The following is an 18,509-nucleotide window of genomic DNA, read 5'->3' on the forward strand; positions in this document are numbered from 1 at the left end:
AGCCGCTGGGCAATACTCGGCCGACTCGGCCACTTCTCCTTTAAAAAACAGCTGTTTCATTCCACCTTAAAGGTACCACGTTTCGTACGCCGCTAAGGACTCAGGACTCGGGTCTGCCGAAGCTCTCATTCCCCTTTAATTTGGTAAGCCTGCCTCTTCCTATTGGCCATGGGTCTAGGCCTTCGCTGCTTGGGCTCCGCCCCTGAGCTGTGGCCATTAGCGCGTTTACGATGTCTAACCGCCCCGGTCGCCCAGCTTCTGACAGTCCTCCTGAAGCCCCACCCCCCACCTCTGCTCCTGGATTGGCTAGATAACCTTGAGTCGGCCCCTGATTGGCTTTTTTACTGCTACCGCTCGAAGTGGGAAAGAAAAGCGCATTCAGGAGGCTGAAGCACGTTTTAGTACCTTGCAGAGGGCAAGGAGGCCTGAGGATGAGAAAAACTCCAAAGAGGCGTGAAGGCAGCTGGACAGGGCATATCCAGGGCTGTCCCGGGAGAACGGCTAACCCTGAGCCAGAGAACAGCTGGTGCCAATCACCAGCTGGTGAGGGCGGGACAAGGAAAAGACAGGGATACAATAAGAAAAGAACTTTATTGTTCATTAATGTTTCTGTGTAAAACTTAAGCTTTGTTGTTGTTTTTAAAAAGAAACCACCATAAGGCGATTAGCTCAGTCCATCCCTTCCTCAGTCATGTGCTTCCTACCATCCTCCAAATACCATCCCAAACATTTTGGGGGCAGGGAGGAGGGGGAGGCGGTTAATCAGAGTCTGAGAGCACGATGATCTCCTCGGGATCACACTGTGTGGCCACACTCATCTGCAGGGGAGTGAGACAAAGAGTCAGAAAGGTCTGGAACATAGTGGAGGAGAAGCCAGGGAAGGACTTTATCAGAGATCAAAACTTAGGGTGGGGAAAAAAGAGAGAGGGAGGAGGTAATGGGTGTAACATTCAGACAGAGAACCCCAAATGAATAATGAAAGGGAATGAAGTTAGGAAACACAGCCACCCCCTCTTACCTTGCATGTACCAGGCCTGGAGGGTTGTGACTGGGGAGTGTGGGACAACCGGGTTGGAAGTGGGCTACAGAGGGAGCTGGTCACCAAGCCATGGCTAGGAGAGTCCACCCTTGTGGAGGAATCAGCAACTGGAGCCATAGAAGCCAAAGGGGAAGGCGGGCTGGCCAGGGTACGTGTCTTCTGCCCGTTCTTCTGCACTGCCCCTTGCATTTCCACATGGCTAGAGACAGAAACACACGTGGGAGGGGAGGTATGTGGAGCCTGAGGCTGGAGGGGGAATGTGCAGTTTTTCCCCAGACTCCTTTCTACAGTATTTCTCTCAGAAAGCCCCTTCAGCCCCTGCATGGCTTCCCTCTTTCTCCTTGTTGCTGTTACCTCGTTCCTAACGGCCCGGCTTCTGTTTGCTTCTCCTTCCGAGACTTCTTGCGGGGGGGACTGGAATCCCCCCAGGTGTGAGGAGAGACGCCCCCATTGAAGGAAGTGGAGGTTACCATCGCAGCCCCGTTCTCCAGCACAGTGGTAAGGAGGTCCTCTGCTTTCTTGGAAGAGGAAACGTCCCGCTCCTCGGGGGAAGGGGTCGTATCCAGGGGCAAGGCTTCAATCTCTAGCTCGAAGAGCTGAGACATAGGGCTCTCTTCCTCCAGCGGCAACTCCTCGAGGTGCTCTTGCCTGCTTTCAGCAACTACACTGGAGGGGGCCGGGGGCTCTTCTGCCGGTGAAGATGGTGACTCTGTGGCTCTTTTGTTTTGCTGCTCCTCTGGAGACCCACTGTTCCCTTTATGAGGTTCCAGGTTCTTTTCAGTGGAGACCGGTAGTGGGGACATGGGGCTCTTATCTCCATCCTTCTCTGGAAAAAAAGAAAAGAGCAGATTGGTAGCAAAAGCACTGGGGGAAAGAAAACTGCTGAGAGGACACCGAGTGAGAGGAAGGAAAGGCTCTCAAAGAGGGGGCTCGCGCCCAACAGAGTGGAGAGAAGTGACGCACGGGAAGACGGTCTCCTTGGCATACCTGCTTCCTCCTCCTCCTCTTCATCGTCCCCCTGACCTTCCTTCATCTGTTCCAGATCCTCCTCTTCTTCGGAATCCGTGGCCTCATCTTCTTCCTCCTCGTCCTCCTCGTCTTCCTCATCTTCCTCCTCGTCTTCCTCGTCCTCCTCCTCCTCCTCCTCCTCCTCCTCTTCACTCTCCTCATCTTCTTCATCGTCGATCTCAGCCTTGGAAGTGGTAGGACACTCCTGGGATGCCACTCCACTAGGGCCCTGCAGAGGACAAACGAGTTTCCTGAAGGCATCTGTTGCCCCGTTCTCCAAGGAATGCTGCTTGCATTCCTCCCGCACACGCCATGATCAGTCACCGCAGACTCCCTGCCGGCCAGTGCAGGGGAGGGACGAGGTCTCTCCGTTCATACCTCACCAGAATCCAGCGAGGATTTGGGGGGATCTTCAGAGTGCGAAGAGGTGGCTTGGGGGAGCCGGGCTCTTCTCTTCTGTCTCTCGCTCTCCTCATTCCTGTCTTGCATCATCGCGTACTTGGAGATGACCTCATCCAGCCGGCTCATAGCCAAGCTTCGGTTCTCCCGCAGGCGCCGGGCCAGGACAGGATCTGAGAGTGCGGGATCAATGCCTGTGTGGGAAGATATAAAGCCAGTGTAGTCACGCAGAACTCTAGAAGGGACTAAAGAGATGCCCCCTCCACCACACACACCTGACGAACGAGGGTTACCAAGGAGTATCTCACTAATGCCTACCTGGCCTATAGTCATCTGTGAGGTGACAGCCGAAGTTGTAGATGAGATCCAGGTGGCGACGCTCCTGTAACCTGATGCCCACATCGCGGAAGGCATCCTGAGCCATGAGCTGGAGCTGCTGTCGGGGGAGGCCAAGGCTGTGCCGAGCAGCTGCTTTCTCTACGGCCCGCAGTACATCTCCATAGTCAGGGAAGGTATCAGGCCCTGGCTTGTTGATGAGCCGCTCAATGCGCCTGTTGACCTCTGGGTAACGGGTACCACGGTAGGGGATGCGCTGCTCTATGACCCGGCCTGTCAGTGAAGAGCAGTCTTTCAGCTCACACAGCCGCCCAAAGAGACGGATCAGCTTACGCTTCAACCTTGCTTCCTGCAGGTAAGTGGAGTCTGGGTCATCCAATTCTGAGAGATCCAACTCCTTTTCTTGCAGCCGCCGGATCTCTGCCACATACAGTGCCAGCAGCTGCTCCAAGCGCTGGATCTGCCGCCGGGAACCACGGGTCCTTGGGGCCTCAGAGCCAGTGGTCTCAGCATTTGGGTCCGAGGAGGGGTCTGTGGGAGGGTTATTCCCAGAGGGTTCACTAGAGGTGGTGGCAGCAGGGGCCAGGTTCAGCTTCTTCTTGGCTGAGTGGGCCTTGAGAACCGTGCAGAGCTCGTTAATGTAGACATAGAGCTTAGCTGGCCGGTTCTGGGCCCGAGAGAGGACCCGAGACAGGATGTTGCAGAACTCCGCCGAGGCCAAAAACAGAGGGTGGGCCCGCTGCTGCCGGTTATAGAGGAACGGGACCACCTCAGGGTGGTCCGCCGTCTGCGTCTTACACAGTGCAAGGAACTGGAAGGTTCACGGGGGAAAAGGGAGGAGAAAAAGACAAAAGGATAGGGTTGAGAGAAAGGTGAGGTGGGGTTAGTGGGGGAGAAAGGACAGAGCCAAGCAGCCATCCCCCTCCCTGGGGCACGACAGTCTTCTCCCCTAAAGCTCACCTCTTCAAACAGCTTCTCATTCTCCAACTTGTAGCATTTCTTGCCGCCCGAACTACTGCTTCCTCCAGCCCCATGGGGCTGAGAGGAGCCAGGGGCTTCTGCCCTGGGTGAGGCCGGATTAGGGGGTGGGTGGGAGGGCCCTGGCTGAGCAGCTGCTTCATCTTCATCATCATCATCCAGCACGATGATGCTGTTAGCGGTAGCCATAGGGGATCAAATCCCCCGGAGGGAGGAAGTGTTGGGGATTTCGTAATTCCTGCTGGAAGGGGATGGGGCCTCAGACAGAGCCCCTCCAGCACCGCCCCATCCCTTCATCTCACACGTTTTCCAGTCTTGGGTTTCAAAAGCACCCAGCCATGCCCAACAGTGTCCTCATTTCCTAGCTTCAGCAAGCATTAGTACTGTACGTTTTTCCGGCCCTTTACTAGGGGAGTTCCAAACCTTCTGAAAACCTGAAGTCCCACCTCCAGCTCCACCCCCCACGCATGTATCCGGTCTTTCAGTCTCGTTTTCCCCACTATTTCTCAGAGTTGCCAAGTTGAGTCTTCCTCTCAACCCCTGGACGACCTCTCTCGCTGCACTACAGATTTCCTTGACATTCTCTCGAACAGACACCACAGCCCCGCTGGCACCACCGTTTTCCCTGTTCGCTCTCTCTCACACATATCAAATCTATACTCTCACCCCATTCTGAAAGATAACCCCAACTCGGAGACCCCTTGAGAAGGAGGTTCCCTCCCAACAATCCATTCCCTTTTCTCCTACTTAAATTATCTCTATATTCCACCCTCTGATGGGTCTCCTCAAACCGAAGCGCTAGGTTGAAGATATTTCACCCCAAGTCCCCTCCTTCTCACCCCACCCTAATTTCCCCCATTCTCTCTCAGTGACCTGTAACCAATCGTGAGCTCCACGCTGGGCTCTCCCGATTTCTCTCAGATCCCAGCCCTGAGTCCAGTCCTTCCCCTAAATGAGCTTCCCGCCAAGTCCCCCTCCCCCAGTTCAGCCCCTGGCCGCCCCACTCCCCTTCAGGGATAGGAAGGAGGATCCCACAGCCTGCCCCTCAGACTCCGCGCCGGGGACTCCCCAGTACCTCTCCCTCGACAGTCCTGCCCCCGCCTTCGCTCCCCACACCGTCCGGCCCCCACCTCAGAAACGGTCTCTCGAGGCGACCCTCTCCGCGGATCTCAGAACCTCGCATGGTTCCCTCCGTCTTCCTTCCCCCTCCCACCGCAGGCCCCACTTCTTACCGGAAGCCGCGGAGCTTCCGCCCACACGCTCTGGGCGCGGCCATATTGTCGCACGGAATCCTGTGCCGCCGGCAGGCAGGCAGGCAGGCAGGGAGGGAGGGCCGCCCCTCCTAGAGCCTCCCCTGCCGCCCACCTCGTCTGCGGCTCCTTTCACCCTGACCTGCAGGGGGCGGATTTGTCGCCTCCGGGCGTCCTGAATACCTGGGGGCCGCCATCTTGGCGTACGGCTCTGGCTGCGCCGGGAGCGGGGCCCGCCGTCAGTGGAGCTCTTTTCACCCGGTGCTTCCGCGACTCCGCCAATCAGAAACTTCCCGCATCCCGGCCCAACCACCGCTAGTCGCGTGCGGGGAGGACTGATCCACCTTTCTACGTGGGGGGGCGGGGGGCCGGGTCGGGGGAGGAAATAACGGAACAGCGCGGGGTGAGGAATTGGGCCCTCCAAGGCTGAACAGGGAGGCACGGAAAGGCAGGAGTGTCTTAAAAGGGAAATGAAACCTTTCCTAGCCGCTGGGCTTTTGACAAGCCTTGTGGCGCTACTTTCCTACCTGCCAGGTCCCGGTTTCCGCGGCTCAGTCGACTGTACCTGTCATTTCTTTCTGTGGTCTGCGCGCTCCCTTGCAGCTGCCCAGAAGCTACTTCTACATCCAGGTGCCTACATCTCCCAATCATGAAGTCGTAACACACGCATACAAACGAGCACAACACGCTATACAAATGTGTTCTTATTATTGCGATTGTTGGCGTGCTTTCCAAGCTCCACCACAGAAGTAATGACCAACCAAGTAGGTGGGACCTAGTTGGTTCTCCGCCGTTTTCTGGAGGGGGTTCCCGAGGCGCAGGCGCTGATGACAAGGAGGCTGTGCTTTGTCCAGGACCTCTAGGGCCTGAGGACAGGCAATGTGGGGAGGGGGCTCTGAGCAGAATCTGTAAGAGCTGTGAGAAGAAACGAGGCTCGAGGCTCGTAAAATACCTTGAGTCTCGTCTCCTCCTCTTCCTCTGGGAGAGCTGACGAAGGAAGAGAGAAGAAACCAACATTGGCGCCCGCCTCGCCCACACCCTCACCCTAAACCAACTTTACGGAAACTGGAGGGGCTCGAAGAGGCAAAGCTGGGCCCAGAGGTGAACTTCTGAGGAAACCGGAAAGGTTAACATGGTTCCAATCTCTCAGTTTCCCGCATCCTGGAGAATTCCACAGAGGGTGAGCATCTTGCCACTTTCTAGGACCACAGTCTCTTACATCCCCAAGCCCTCAGGAGTTCCAAACCCTCAAACCCTCACTCCCATTAAAGAATCCTACACCACTTCTCTCCAGTCGTCTAAGCCTGTAGTCTTAAATTGGGGAACACGGAGACTCGCCTAAGGATACTTGGATTTGGGACATATAAAGGATTAATTTCCAGAGTCTCAGTTTTCCCAAAATTTGTTTTCCTGAATAAATGCTTGCACTAGAGCTTCTCCTTCCTTTTCTCTTTTACAATAGACTTTCTCCCTCTCTATTTAAAAAGGAAAAAAAGAAAAAAGGTATAGTTCTTAACCATGAAATCTAGGGATAACTTTACCTTGTTTTACCTTGGTTGTTTTTTGTTTGTTTTGGGCCACGCCCTGAATCTTGCAGGGATCTTAGTTTCCCAACCAGGGATGGAACTGGCCCCCAGCGCAAGCAATGAAAGCACCAAGTCCTAACTGATGGACCATCAGGGATTTCCCTTACCTTGTCTTAAATAGAAATGTAACAATATTGCAATGTAATTATCCTCTAATTTAAAAAAATGACATGTAGCCTATTTCTTTTAAGGCATCATAAACACCATCTCGTCTATCTCATTTTACATGTACTTTTAAGTTATGAAAATGTGTACAATCTTTATGCTATTTTATCACTTCTGCTCTCATAATAATTGTAATGATAACCCAGAAGAAATATTTCTAAAAACCTAGAGTTTTATGGTCACAAGAAAGAATAATATTTTTCATCTCAATTATGATATGTATGTGTAAGAAAGCGTGATAGGGGACTTCCCTGGTCATCCAGTGGTTAAGACTCTGTGCTTCCATTGCAAGGGACCGGCCTTAGATCCCTGATAGAGGAACTCACATTCCCCCATGGGTGCAACCAAAGAAAAAAGATATTTTAAAGTGTGATAAACTGGTCAATAAAAGACTTTTAAGTATAAAAGCATAAAATTGTGGGGAAATCAAACGGTAATAGGAGTTCTAGGAGAATAGAGAATGATGGATTAAGAAAAGGAAAGAGTCCCAATTATATTTTTTAATGAGGGCTAGTGGATATTGTCACTCTGATATTTCAATTCCCCTGGACACACAAAAGATTGATTTATTTTAAAAAGTGAATATTTTGTATATCCCAGGAATTACATCATTCAAACAATGTTAACTTATGACGATAAAGTTTAGATGCTTACTTAGAAGTGCTTGAGAACAAACTTTCAAAATTATTTCCTGAAGTATAGGTGCAGAAATTTTAAGACAGTTGCTCTCAACTATCCAAGTGTCCCTCCAAAGCCCCCAACAGTGCCATTCCCCTCCACCCTTTCTCCCCTCACCTCTGTGGCAGGGCAAGAGTAGGGTTATAGGAAAAGTGGTCACAATTCCAGCTCCTCCTCCTTCTCAGGCGTTCTCAGGAGCCAGTCCTCAAACTTCGCCCAAGGAAGCAGCCATAGCAGCTTACAAACAGCCTCCAGCATCAGTAGTGTCACGATGAGGACCAGGAAGATAAAGAAGGCTTTGTCCATGGCCCGCCGCAGGGGACCCCTGGGAGGAGTGGGATGTCGGGCAAATGCCAGGAACACATCCTCCGCGTCCACATCGCCCTCCTCCTCGGCCATTCTAACCCACAGTCTGACCGCTGGCTTGAGCAAGGAGGCTGGGATGGAAGCCCTTAGTCAGCCTTGCCAGGATTAAGGGGAAGTGATGTCGGCAAGTCCTGCACCTGCCCAGCTTGACCCTAATTCCCCCAACCAAGAGGAAAAAAGGAGAGGAGGGCCTCTGAGTCTTTGAACGATCAATACAGTGTGAATGATCTGGAATAAATAATTCCTAAACTCTGTCCAGCTTTTGGGCTTCCCAGATGGTTTAGTGATAAAAGAATCCGCCTGCCAATGCAGGAGACACCGGTTGGATCCCTGGGTCCGGAAGATCCCCTGGAGGAGGAAATGGCAACCCACTCCAGTATTCTTGCCTGGAGCCGGAACAGAGGAGGCTGCCTATAATCCATAGAGTTGCAAAGAGTCAGACACCACTGAGCCACTGAGGACGCACACACCCACGTCCAGCTTTTTAACTTGTGTTTCAGAAACTGAAGTCCCAACAGAGACATGCCAGCTGCAGCTGCCCAAGTCATTCTAGGTCTCTAAGATTAAGGTTCAAGGCATTGGGCCCCTACAGCCCAGGACCTAGTACCTACTGTGAGCCGGGGTCACTCAAGCACTTCAACACTGCGGGGGGTTGGAGGGGTGGGGACGAACGATCTAACCTAGGCGCGGTTGGGCGGCAGTGCCGGGCGCCGGGGGCGGGGGTAGGGGGCGCGTGTGTGCGGGCCGCAGGGGCCGGACAGGGGGCCGCAGAAGCTGAGGAGGCTCCAGTCTGCGCAGGCGTAGTCTTTCTCCAGGTCCGGGGGGCGCTGAGCTTGCTGCGCCAAAACGCGGCATGCTCTCTTTGTGACTTCCAGTACGATTATAACTAGACCGCGGGTGCGCAAGCGGAGGTTTATAAAAAGAGAAAGACCGTGGTTGGCCAGTGGAGCGATGGTTAACGATAGGGACTTAACTACTGAGGCAATAATAAGGAAGGGTGAGCTGCGCTTGAGGGGCCCTGGTCTGAGAATTGCTGGTGGGAAATGTCAATGAGGACATTGGGACAAGGATTGAAGGCCTTTTCTTGACTCTGTTCCCCAGGCACTGGCCTGAAGCCTCGTGAGGGAAATCAAAGTCCATATGGAGACCTGCCCAACTCCGCCCCCCATAAATTGTGGTAGGTGGGTGGATTGCGAGGGAACAGCCCAATAGGTAATTAGACCTCATATCTGGAGTCTCTAAGGCCTCTTAGCTAAACTCCACTTTGACCTCGATAAAAAGACATTGTTTTATTGGGAAGACCTTGTTTACCCCAAAATAGTACAACGGATGTCACAGTTTCGCTTAGAATCAACTCACATTATCTTTTGCTGCCGCCACAGGAAACCACATTACCAGTCAAAAGAAAGAAAGAAAGAAACTAGATTGGAGTCTGAACTAATTATTTGTTTTTAAATCAGTCACAGCTTTATTTTTAAAATAATTTTATTTATGGCTCTTCTGGCTCTTTGTGGCTGTGTGCGCATTTTTTCCTAGTTGGGGCAAGCCGGGGCAGCTCTCTAGTCGCATGTGCGTGGACTTCTCATTGCAGTGGCTTCTCTTCTTGCCGAGCCAGTGCTGTAGGTGCGCACAGGCTTCAGCAGTTGTAGCACTTGAGCCCAGTAGTTGCTGCTCCCTCAGCTCTAGAGCGCAGGCTCAGTAGTTGTGGCACGTGGCCTTAATTGCTCCCCAACAGGTGGGATGTTTTCCCCATTGGGGATTGAACCCAGAACCTGTCCCCTGCATTGGTGGTCGGATTCTTTACCACTGAGCCACCAGGGAAACCCCATGCTAATCGTTGATGAGTTGTGTTAATTAAACAAGGAGAACTTGAGACTGAGGTGACTCTGAAGCCCTGGCGGTCTACTTAAGCCAAAATCTTAAACCTATAAATGACTCAAGATCAGGTAATCAAGAAGCTAGAGGAGGGACTTCCCCAGAGTGGTTAAGAATCTGCACTTTCCACTGCAGGTCCCACCGAGGTGGGTGAGCTAAGGTCCCAAATGCTGCATGGGCAGGCCCAAACCCGCTCCCCCAACTCGCCAAAAAAAAGAAACACTGGAAGACAGTCACACACAGCCAACTGGGCTAAGCTATAGCCAATCAAATAATTTCCTTTCTTTATTTCCACATTTTCTCCATTAAAGCCTTTCCTCTGGGTCAGGTCTGAGGATGTTCAAACTACCCATGCAGTTGTGCTCCTTTCACATGCTAGCAAGGTAATGCTCAAAATCCTTCAAGCCAGGCTGAACCTACTTCAAGCCGGTACATGAACCATGTACTTCCAGATGTACATGCTGGATTTAGAAAAGGTGGAGGAACCAGACATCAAATTGCCAACATCCTTTGGATCATAGAAAAAGCAAGAGGATTCCAGAAAAGCATCTACTTCTGCTTCATTGATTACACTACAGCTTTTGGCTGTGGGTCACAACAAACTGTGGAAAAGACTTCAAGAGATGGGAATACCAGACCACCTTACCTGCTTCCTGAGAAACCTGTATGCAGGGCAAGAAGCAATAGATAGAACCAGACATGGAAAAACAATTCAGTTCAGTTGCTCAGTCGTGTCTGACTCTGCGACCCCGTGGACAGCAGCATGCCACGCTTCCCTGTCCATCACCAACTCCTGGAGCTTGCTCAAATTCATGTCCATCCAGCCATCTCATCCCCTATCATCCCTTTCTCCTCCTGCCTTCAATCTTTCCCAGCATCAGGGTCTTTTCCAATAAGTCAGTTCTTCGAATCAGATGGCCAAAGTATTGGAGCTTCAGCTTCAGCATCAGTCCTTCCAAAGAATATTCAGGACTGTTTTCTTTTAGGATTGACTGGTTGGATTTGTTGCAGTCCAAGGAACTCTCAAGAGTCTTCTCCAACACCACAGTTTGAAAGCATGAGTTCTTCTGTGCTCAGCTTTCTTTATGGTCCAACTCTCACATCCATACATGACCACTGGAAAAACCATATCTTTGACTAGACAGACCTTTGTTGGCAAAGAAATGTCTCTCTTTTTAATATGCTGTCTAGGTTTGTCATGGGCTTCCCTGATAGCTCAGTTGGTAAAAAATCTGCCTGCAATGCAGGAGACCTGGGTTCAATTCCTGGGTTAGGAAGATCTGCTGGAGAAGGGATAGGCTACACACTCAAGTATCCTTGGGGTTCCCTTGTGGCTCAGCTGGTAAAGAATCCGCCTGCAGTGTGGGAGACCTGGGTTCGATCACTGGGTTGGGAGGATCCCCTGAAGAAGGGAAAGGCTACCCACTCCAGTATTCTGGCCTGGAGAATTCCATGGAATGTATAGTCCATGGGGTCGCAAAGAGTTGGATACAACTGAGCAATTTTCACTTCATTTCACGAGGCTTCTCATAGCTTTTCTTCCAAGGAGCAAGCAAGCATCTTTTACTCTCATGGCTGCAGTCACCATCTGCAATGATTTTGGAGCCCCCCAAAATAAAGTTCTTCACTGTTTCCATTGTTTCCCCATCTATTTGCCATCGAGTGATGGGACCAGATGCCATGATCTTTGTTTTCTGAATGTTGAGTTTTAAGCCAGCTTTTTCACTCTCCTCTTTCACTTTCATCAAGAGGCTCTTTAATTCCTCTTCGATTTCTGCCATAAGGGTGGTGTCATCTGCATATTTGAGGTTATTGATATTTCTCCTTGCAATCTTGATTCCAACTTATGCTTCATATAGCTCGGCATTTGCATGATGTACTCTGCATATAAGTTAAATAAACAGGGTGACGATATACAGCCTTGTCTGACTCCTTCCAATTTGGAACCAGTTTGTTGTTCCATGTTCGGTTCTAACAGTTGCCTCTTGACCTGCATACAGATGTCTCAGGAGGCAGGTAAGGTGGTCTGGTATTTCCACCTCTTGAGGAACTTTCCACAGTTTGTTGTGAGCCACACAGTCAAAAGCTTTAATGTATTCAATGAAGCAGACATAGATATTTTTCTGGAATCCTCTTGCTTTTCCTGTGATCCAATGGATGTTGGCAATTTGATCTCTGGTTTCCCTGCCTTTTCTAAATCCAGCTTGATCATCTGGAATTTCTTGGTTCACGTACTCTTGAAGCCTTGCTTGGAGAATTTTGAGCATTGCTTTGCTAGCATGTGAGATGAGTGCGATTGTGCGGTAGTTTGGACATTCTTTGACATTGCCTTTCTTTGGGATTGGGATGAAAACAGACCTTTTCCAGTCCAGGAGCCACTGCTGAGTTTTCCAAATTTATCGGCATATGGAGTGCAGCATTTTCACAGCATCATCTTTCAGGATTTGAAATAGCTCAACTGGAATTCCATCATCTCCACTAGCTTTGTTCCTAGTGATGCTTCCTAAGCCCCGCTTGACTTCACATTCCAGGATGTCTGGCTCTAGGTGAGTGATCACAATATTGTGGTTATCTGGGTCATTGAGACCTTTTTTGTATAGTTCTTCTGTGTATTCTTGTCACCTTTTCTTAATATCTTCTGCTTCTGTTAGGTCCATACCGTTTCTGTCCTTTGTTGTGCCCATCTTTGCATAAATGTTCCCTTGGTGTCTCTAATTTTGTTGAAGAGATCTCTAGCGTTTCCCATTCTATTGTTTTCCTCTGTTTCTTTGCATTGATCATTTAGGAAGGCTTTCTTATCTCTCCTTGCTATTCTTTGGAACTCTGCATTCAGATGGATATATCTTTCCTTTTCTCCATTGCCTTTTGCTTCTCTTCTCTTTTCAGCTATTTGTAAGCCTTTTTTGGACTTTTTGCATTTTGCTTTTTTGCATTTATTTTTCTTGGGGATAGTCTTGGTCACCGCCTCCTGTACAGTGTTACAAACCTTCGTCCATAGTTCTTCAGGCATTTTATCAGATGTAATCCCTTGAATCTATTTGTCACATTCACTGTGCAATCATAAGGGATTTGATTTATGTCATACCTGAATGGTCTAGTGGTTTTCCCTGCTGCTGCTGCTGCTGCGTCACTTCAGTTGTGTCCGACTCTGTGTGACCCCATAGACGGCAGCCCACCAGGCTCCCCTGTCCCTGGGATTCTCCAGGCAAGAACACTGAAGTGGGTTGCCATTTCCTTCTCCAATGCATGAAAGTGAAAAGTGAAAGTGAAGTCGCTCAGTCCTTTCCGACTCCTCCCAACCCCATGGACTGCAGCCTACCAGGCTCCTCCATCCATGGGATTTTCCAGGCAAGAGTACTAGAGTGGGTTGCCATTGCCTTCTCCTAGTGGTTTTCCAACTTTCTTCAATTTAAGTCTGAATTTTACAATCAGGAGTTCGTGATCTGAGCCACAGTCAGCTCCCAGTCTTGTTTTTGCTGACTGTATAGAGCTTCTCCATCTTCGGCTGCAGAGAACATAATCAATCTGATTTCATTATTGATCATCTAGTGACCTCCATGTGTAGAGTCTTCTCTTGTGTTGTTGGAAGAGGGTGTTTGCTATGATCAGTGTGTTCTCTTGGCAAAGCTCTGTTATCCTTTGCCCTGCTTCATTTTGTACTCCAAGGCCAAATTTGCCTGTTACTCCAGGTATCTCTTGACTTCCTACTTTTGCATCCCAGTCCCCTATAATGAAAAGGACATCTCTTTTGGGCATTAGTTCTAGACGGTCTGGTGGGTCATCATAGAACCATTCAACTTTAGCTTCTTTGGCATTACTGGTCAGAGAATAGATTTGGATTACTGTGATACTGAATGGTTTGCTTTGGTAATGAACAGAGATCATTCTGTCATTTTTGAGATTGTACCCAAGTACTGCATTTCAGACTCTTTTGTTGACTATGAGGGCTACTCCATATTTTCGAAGGGATTCTTGCCCGAAGTAGTAAATATAATGGTCATCTGAATTAAATTCACCCATTCCGGTCCATTTTAGTTCACTGATTCCTAAAATGTAAATGTTCACTCTTGCCATCTCCTGTTTGACCACTTCCAATTTACCTTGCTTCATGGACCTAACACTCCAGGTTGTTCTTTACAGCATCGGACTTTACTTCCATCACCAGTCACATCCACAACTGGGCGTTATTTCCCTTCGGCTCTGTCTCTTCATTCTTTCTGGAGTTATTTCTCCACTCTTCTCCAGTAGCATATTGGGCACTTACCGACCTGGGGAGTTCATATTTCAGTGTTATATCTTTTTGCCTTTTCATAGTGTTCACGGACTGATTCAAAATTGGGAAACGAGTAAGACAAGGCTATATATTGTCATGCTGCTTATTTAACTTCTGTGCAGAGTACATCATGTGTGATGCTGGGCTGAATCACAAGCTAGAATCAAGATTGCCAGGATAAATATCAACAGACTCAGATATGCAGATGATACCACCCTGATGGCAGAAAGCAAAGAGGAACTAAAGAGCCTCTTGATCAAGGTGAAAGAGGAGAGTGAAAAAGCTAGTTTAAAACTCAAAATGAAAAAAACTAAGATCATGGCATCTGGTCCCATCACTTGATGGCAAATAGATGGGGAAAAAATGGAAACAGTGGCACATTTTATTTTCTTAGGCTCCAAAATCACTGCAGACAGTGACTGCAGTCATGAAATTAAAAGACACTTGCTCCTTGGAAAAGGAGCTATGACAAACGTAGATAGCATTTTAAAAAGCAGAGACAACACTTTGCTGAAAAAGGTTCATCTAGTCAAAGCTATGTTTTTTTCAATAGTTGTGTATAGATGTGAGAGTTGGACCATAAAGAAAACTGAGCGCTGAAGAATAGATGCTTTCAAACTGTAGTGCTGGAGAAGACTTTGGAGAGTCCCTTGAACAGCAAGGAGACCTAACAATTCCCTGAATATTCATTGAAAGAACTGATGCTGAAGCTGAAGCTCCAGTATTTTGGCCACCCGATGCGAAGAGCCGACTCATTGGGAAAGACCCTGATGCTGGGAAAGATTGAGGGCAGGAGAAGGGGGCAACAGAAGATGAAATGATTGGATGGTATCACCAACTCAATGGACATGAGTTTGAGCAAACTCTGGGAGATAGTGAAGGACAGAGGAAGCCTGGTGTGCTGCAGTCCATGAGGTTGAAAAGAGTTGGACACGACTTAGTGACTTAACAACAATAGCAACAGGTCTGAGGAGTGTTCATAACCACTTCTGGTTTGACGCAGTACCATTCCATGCATTTTTGCTCAAATAAACTTAAAAATGTTAACATGCTTCAGTTTAACATTAACAGTTATGTGAGCAGAACCTTGGACAAGTCACCTGATGTCATGAAGGACAAATGATTTTCTTTTGGGTAAATCATGAAATGCTGTGTAAATATAATGTATCAACTTCTGATACCCTCACTGTGTCTCAGATAAGTTTGCAATAATGCCACCCAAACACCTTCATCATCTCCTTAGAGTTCCTTCCTCATGGTCAGTTCAAAACCAGGATCTTCCCCTTTAGGCCGTCACGCTGAAGTAGCGCCCGGACCTGGAATTGGGCCGCCTCCTTCGCCGCGCCTGCCGCCTCCCGCCACCACTAGACTATGGACCCCCGCAAAGTGAGCGAGCTTCGAGCCTTCGTGAAAATGTGTAAGCAGGACCCCAGCGTTCTGCACACAGAGGAAATGCGCTTCCTGAGGGAGTGGGTGGAGAGCATGGGGGAGGTAAAATACCACCTGCTGCTCATAAAACTAAATTGGAAGAAAATGCCAAGGAAGAAAAAACAGATAGTAAGAAAGTGGAGGAAAACAAAGACAGACGAACCACCAAGTGAGGAAAGTGATCTAGAAATCGACAGTGACGGTGTGATTGAACCAGACACTGATGCACCTCAAGAAATGGGAGATGAAAATGTAGACATAACTGAGGAGATGATGGATCAGGCAAATGATAAAAAAAAGTGGCTGCCATTGCTGCCCTAAAAGATGGTGAACTCCAGAAAGCCATTGGCTTGTTCACAGATGCCATCAAGCTAAAGCCTCGTTTGGCTATTCTGTATGCCAAGAGAGCCAGTGTCTTCATCAGATTACAGAAGCCAAATGCTGCCATCCGAGACTGTGACAGAGCTATTGAAATAAATCCTGAGGTTCAGCTCAGCCATACAAGTGGTGAGGGAAAGCACACAGACTTCTGGGCCATTGGGAAGAAGCTGCCCATGATCTTGCCCTTGCCTGGAAGCTGGATTATGATGAAGATGCTAGTGCAGTGCTGAAGGAAGTTCAACCAAGGGCCCAGAAAATCGCTGAACATCAGAGGAAGTATGAGCGAAAACGTGAAGAGCGTGAGATCAAAGAAAGAATAGAAAGGGTTAAGAAGGCTCGGGACGAACAGGAGAGAGCCCAGAGGGAGGAAGAAGCCAGAAGACAATCAGGATCTCAGTATGGCTCTTTTCCAGGAGGCTTTCCTGGGGGAATGCCTGGTAATTTTCCTGGAGGAATGGGAGGGGGAATGCCTGGAATGCCAGGAATGCCTGGCCTCAATGAAATTCTTAGTGATCCAGAGGTCCTTGCAGCCATGCAGAATCCAGAAGTTATGGTGGCCTTCCATGATGTGGCCCAGAACCCGGCAAATATGTCAAAATATTAGAGCAACCCAAAGGTTATGAATCTCATCAGTAAATTGTCGGCCAAATTTGGAGGTCAAGCATAATGCCCTTCTGACATAAAGCCCTGCTGGAGGAAAAGCAACTTAGATCACCTAATGGATGTTGCAATAATACAAACCAGTGTACCTCTGACCTTCTCATGAAGAAAGCTGGGGTGCTTTGAAGGTAATCTCTGCCCCTTTGCCCCAAATGCAGCTGAAAACATTTTACAGCGGTTTGCCATGGGGGTATTCATTCAGATAATGTTTTCTTACTAGAAATTTAAAACTTTAAGCAATTTTTAAACCTTAAAAATATTTAAAAAGGTGTAGTAACCCCTACATTTTTCTTTACTAATGATTTTGATTTTTTCCACTGAATTAATTAGGCAAGTAAGATACATCAATGTGGCAGATTTATTGTTCCAAGTTTGAGTGAAATAAAGATTTGTTAGTGGGAGACAAATACAAGATTTAAATAGATAAAGTTTGAATTGGACATATGGTTAAAAAAAACTAGGATCTTGTGTAATACATAAACCTAGCACTTTGTTGAATTTAAAATTTTTTGGAAGCAATTTAAAACTTACAGAAAACATTTAAGAACAGTACTGGGGACTCTGGTGTCCTTTCCCCCCAGTTCCCCATTTGTCAACATTTGGCTCTGTTTGCTTATTTCTCTCAACCCCAATGTAACTATCTGTTATGAGCTGACTTGTGTTTCTCCAAAATTCAAATATTGAAACCGTAACTCCCAGTACCTCCAAATATGATCTTATTTGGACATAGGGTTGTTGCAGATGTAATTGGTTAAATTAAATTGAAATCATACTACAGTAAGTGGACCCTTAATTCAATATGACTGATGTTCTTATAAAGGGAAATTTAGTCACAGACCTGCATATCATGAGAATATCATATGAACATGAAGGCAGAGATAGGGTTTCTGTTTCCACTAGTCAAGGAATGCCAAAGATTGCCAACAAACCATGAGAAGTCACGGGAGAGGCGTGGTATAGACTCTTCTGTCATAGCCCTCAGAGAGAACCAACGCTACTGACACTTAGTTTCCTGACTTCTAGCCTTCAGAATTGCAAGATGATCAATTTCTGCTGTTTAAGCCGCCCTGTTTGCAGTACTTTGTTGTGGCAGCCCTAGGAAAGTAACGAGTATCCAGTTCATAGGTACAATTCAGATTTTATTAGCTGTCCCATTAATGGCTCTGTCTTTTCTGTTCTAGGATCACATATCTCATTTGGTTGTCACATACCTGCAGTCTCCTTCAATGTGAGCAGTTCAGTTCAGTCAGTTCAATCACTCAGTCGTGTCCGACTCTTTGCGATCCCATGAACCACAGCACACCAGGCCTCCCTGTCCATCACCAACTCCCGGAGTCCACCCAAACCCATGTCCATTGAGTCAGTGATGTCATCCAACCATCTTATCCTCTGTCATCCCCTTCTCCTCCCGCCCTCAATCGTCCCCAGCGTCAGGGTCTTCTCAAATGAGTCAGCTTTTCACATCAGGTGGCCAAAGTGTTGGAGTTTCACCTTCACCATCAGTCTTTCCAATGAACACCCAGGACTGATCTCCTTTAGGATGGACTGGTTGGATCTCCTTGCAGTCCAAGGGACTCTCAAGTCTTCTCCAACACCACAGTTCAAAAGCATCAATTCTTCGGCACTCAGCTTTCTTTATAGTCCAGCTCTCACATCCATACATGACTACTGGAAAAACCATACCCTTGACTAGATGGACCTTTGTTGGCAAAGTAATGTCTCTGCATTTGAATATGATATCTAGGTTGGTCACAACTTTCCTTCCAAGGAGTAAGTGTCTTTTAATTTTACAGGTGCAGTCACCATCTGCAGTGATTTTGGAACCCCAAAAAATAAAGGCAGCCACTGTTTCCATTGTTTCCCCATCTACTTGCCATGAGGTGATGGGACCAGATGCCATGATCTTCGTTTTCTGAATGTTGAGCTTTAAGCCAGCTTTTTCACTCTCCTCTTTCACTTTCATCAAGAGGCTCTTTAGTTCTTCACCTTCTGCCATAAGGGTGTGGGTATCTGCACATCTGAGCTTATTGATATTTCTCCCGGCAATCTTGATTCCGGCTTGAGGTTCCTCCAGCCCAGAGTTTCTC

General features: G+C 48.3%; 2 protein-coding genes and 1 pseudogene across 7 annotated transcripts; 1 reads left to right on the forward strand and 2 right to left on the reverse strand.

Annotated features, from left to right (window-relative positions):
- Positions 1 to 572: 572 nt before the first annotated feature.
- On the reverse strand, positions 573 to 5,780 carry DAXX (death domain associated protein). 6 transcript variants are annotated; one of them, XM_060403085.1, is made up of 8 exons: positions 5,538 to 5,780; positions 3,743 to 3,998; positions 2,765 to 3,593; positions 2,426 to 2,640; positions 2,027 to 2,276; positions 1,394 to 1,865; positions 1,019 to 1,238; positions 573 to 818 (listed from the first exon to the last, which is right to left on the reverse strand). In XM_060403085.1, exons 2-8 carry the CDS (start codon positions 3,947 to 3,949, stop codon positions 759 to 761), a joined length of 2,253 nt encoding a protein of 750 aa, XP_060259068.1. In that variant the 5' UTR covers positions 3,950 to 3,998; positions 5,538 to 5,780; the 3' UTR covers positions 573 to 758. The 6 variants fall into 6 exon arrangements, with proteins under 6 accessions (XP_060259068.1, XP_060259067.1, XP_042092841.1 ...); XM_060403084.1 differs by having other exon boundaries at positions 3,743 to 4,001; XM_042236907.2 differs by lacking the exon at positions 5,538 to 5,780 and adding an exon at positions 4,993 to 5,307 and having other exon boundaries at positions 3,743 to 4,001.
- On the reverse strand, positions 5,700 to 7,883 carry SMIM40 (small integral membrane protein 40). Its single transcript, XM_042236909.2, has 2 exons — positions 7,557 to 7,883; positions 5,700 to 5,997 (listed from the first exon to the last, which is right to left on the reverse strand). The coding sequence occupies exon 1, from the start codon at positions 7,836 to 7,838 to the stop codon at positions 7,596 to 7,598; it is 243 nt and encodes an 80-aa protein (XP_042092843.1). The 5' UTR covers positions 7,839 to 7,883; the 3' UTR covers positions 5,700 to 5,997; positions 7,557 to 7,595.
- A 7,434-nt stretch (positions 7,884 to 15,317) lies between these two features.
- Positions 15,318 to 16,862, forward strand: LOC101113107 (hsc70-interacting protein-like; annotated as a pseudogene).
- The last annotated feature ends 1,647 nt before the right edge of the window (positions 16,863 to 18,509 follow it).

The sequence above is a fragment of the Ovis aries genome, chromosome 20 (assembly GCF_016772045.2).
Source record: "Ovis aries strain OAR_USU_Benz2616 breed Rambouillet chromosome 20, ARS-UI_Ramb_v3.0, whole genome shotgun sequence".
Lineage (NCBI taxonomy): Eukaryota > Metazoa > Chordata > Mammalia > Artiodactyla > Bovidae > Ovis > Ovis aries.

What these genes read in the sequence shown, in the direction of transcription:
- DAXX (XM_060403085.1), bottom strand. Translation starts at nt 3,949, where the DNA reads ATGGCTACCGCTAACAGCATCATCGTGCTGGATGATGATGATGAAGAT. An exon ending in ATGAGAAGCTGTTTGAAGAG is followed by an intron (nt 3,594 to 3,742) that starts GTGAGCTTTAGG and finishes TGAACCTTCCAG; the next exon opens with TTCCTTGCACTGTGTAAGAC. An exon ending in AGAGGAGGAGGAGGAAGCAG is followed by an intron (nt 1,866 to 2,026) that starts GTATGCCAAGGA and finishes CTTTTTTTCCAG; the next exon opens with AGAAGGATGGAGATAAGAGC.
- SMIM40 (XM_042236909.2), bottom strand. Translation starts at nt 7,838, where the DNA reads ATGGCCGAGGAGGAGGGCGATGTGGACGCGGAGGATGTGTTCCTGGCA.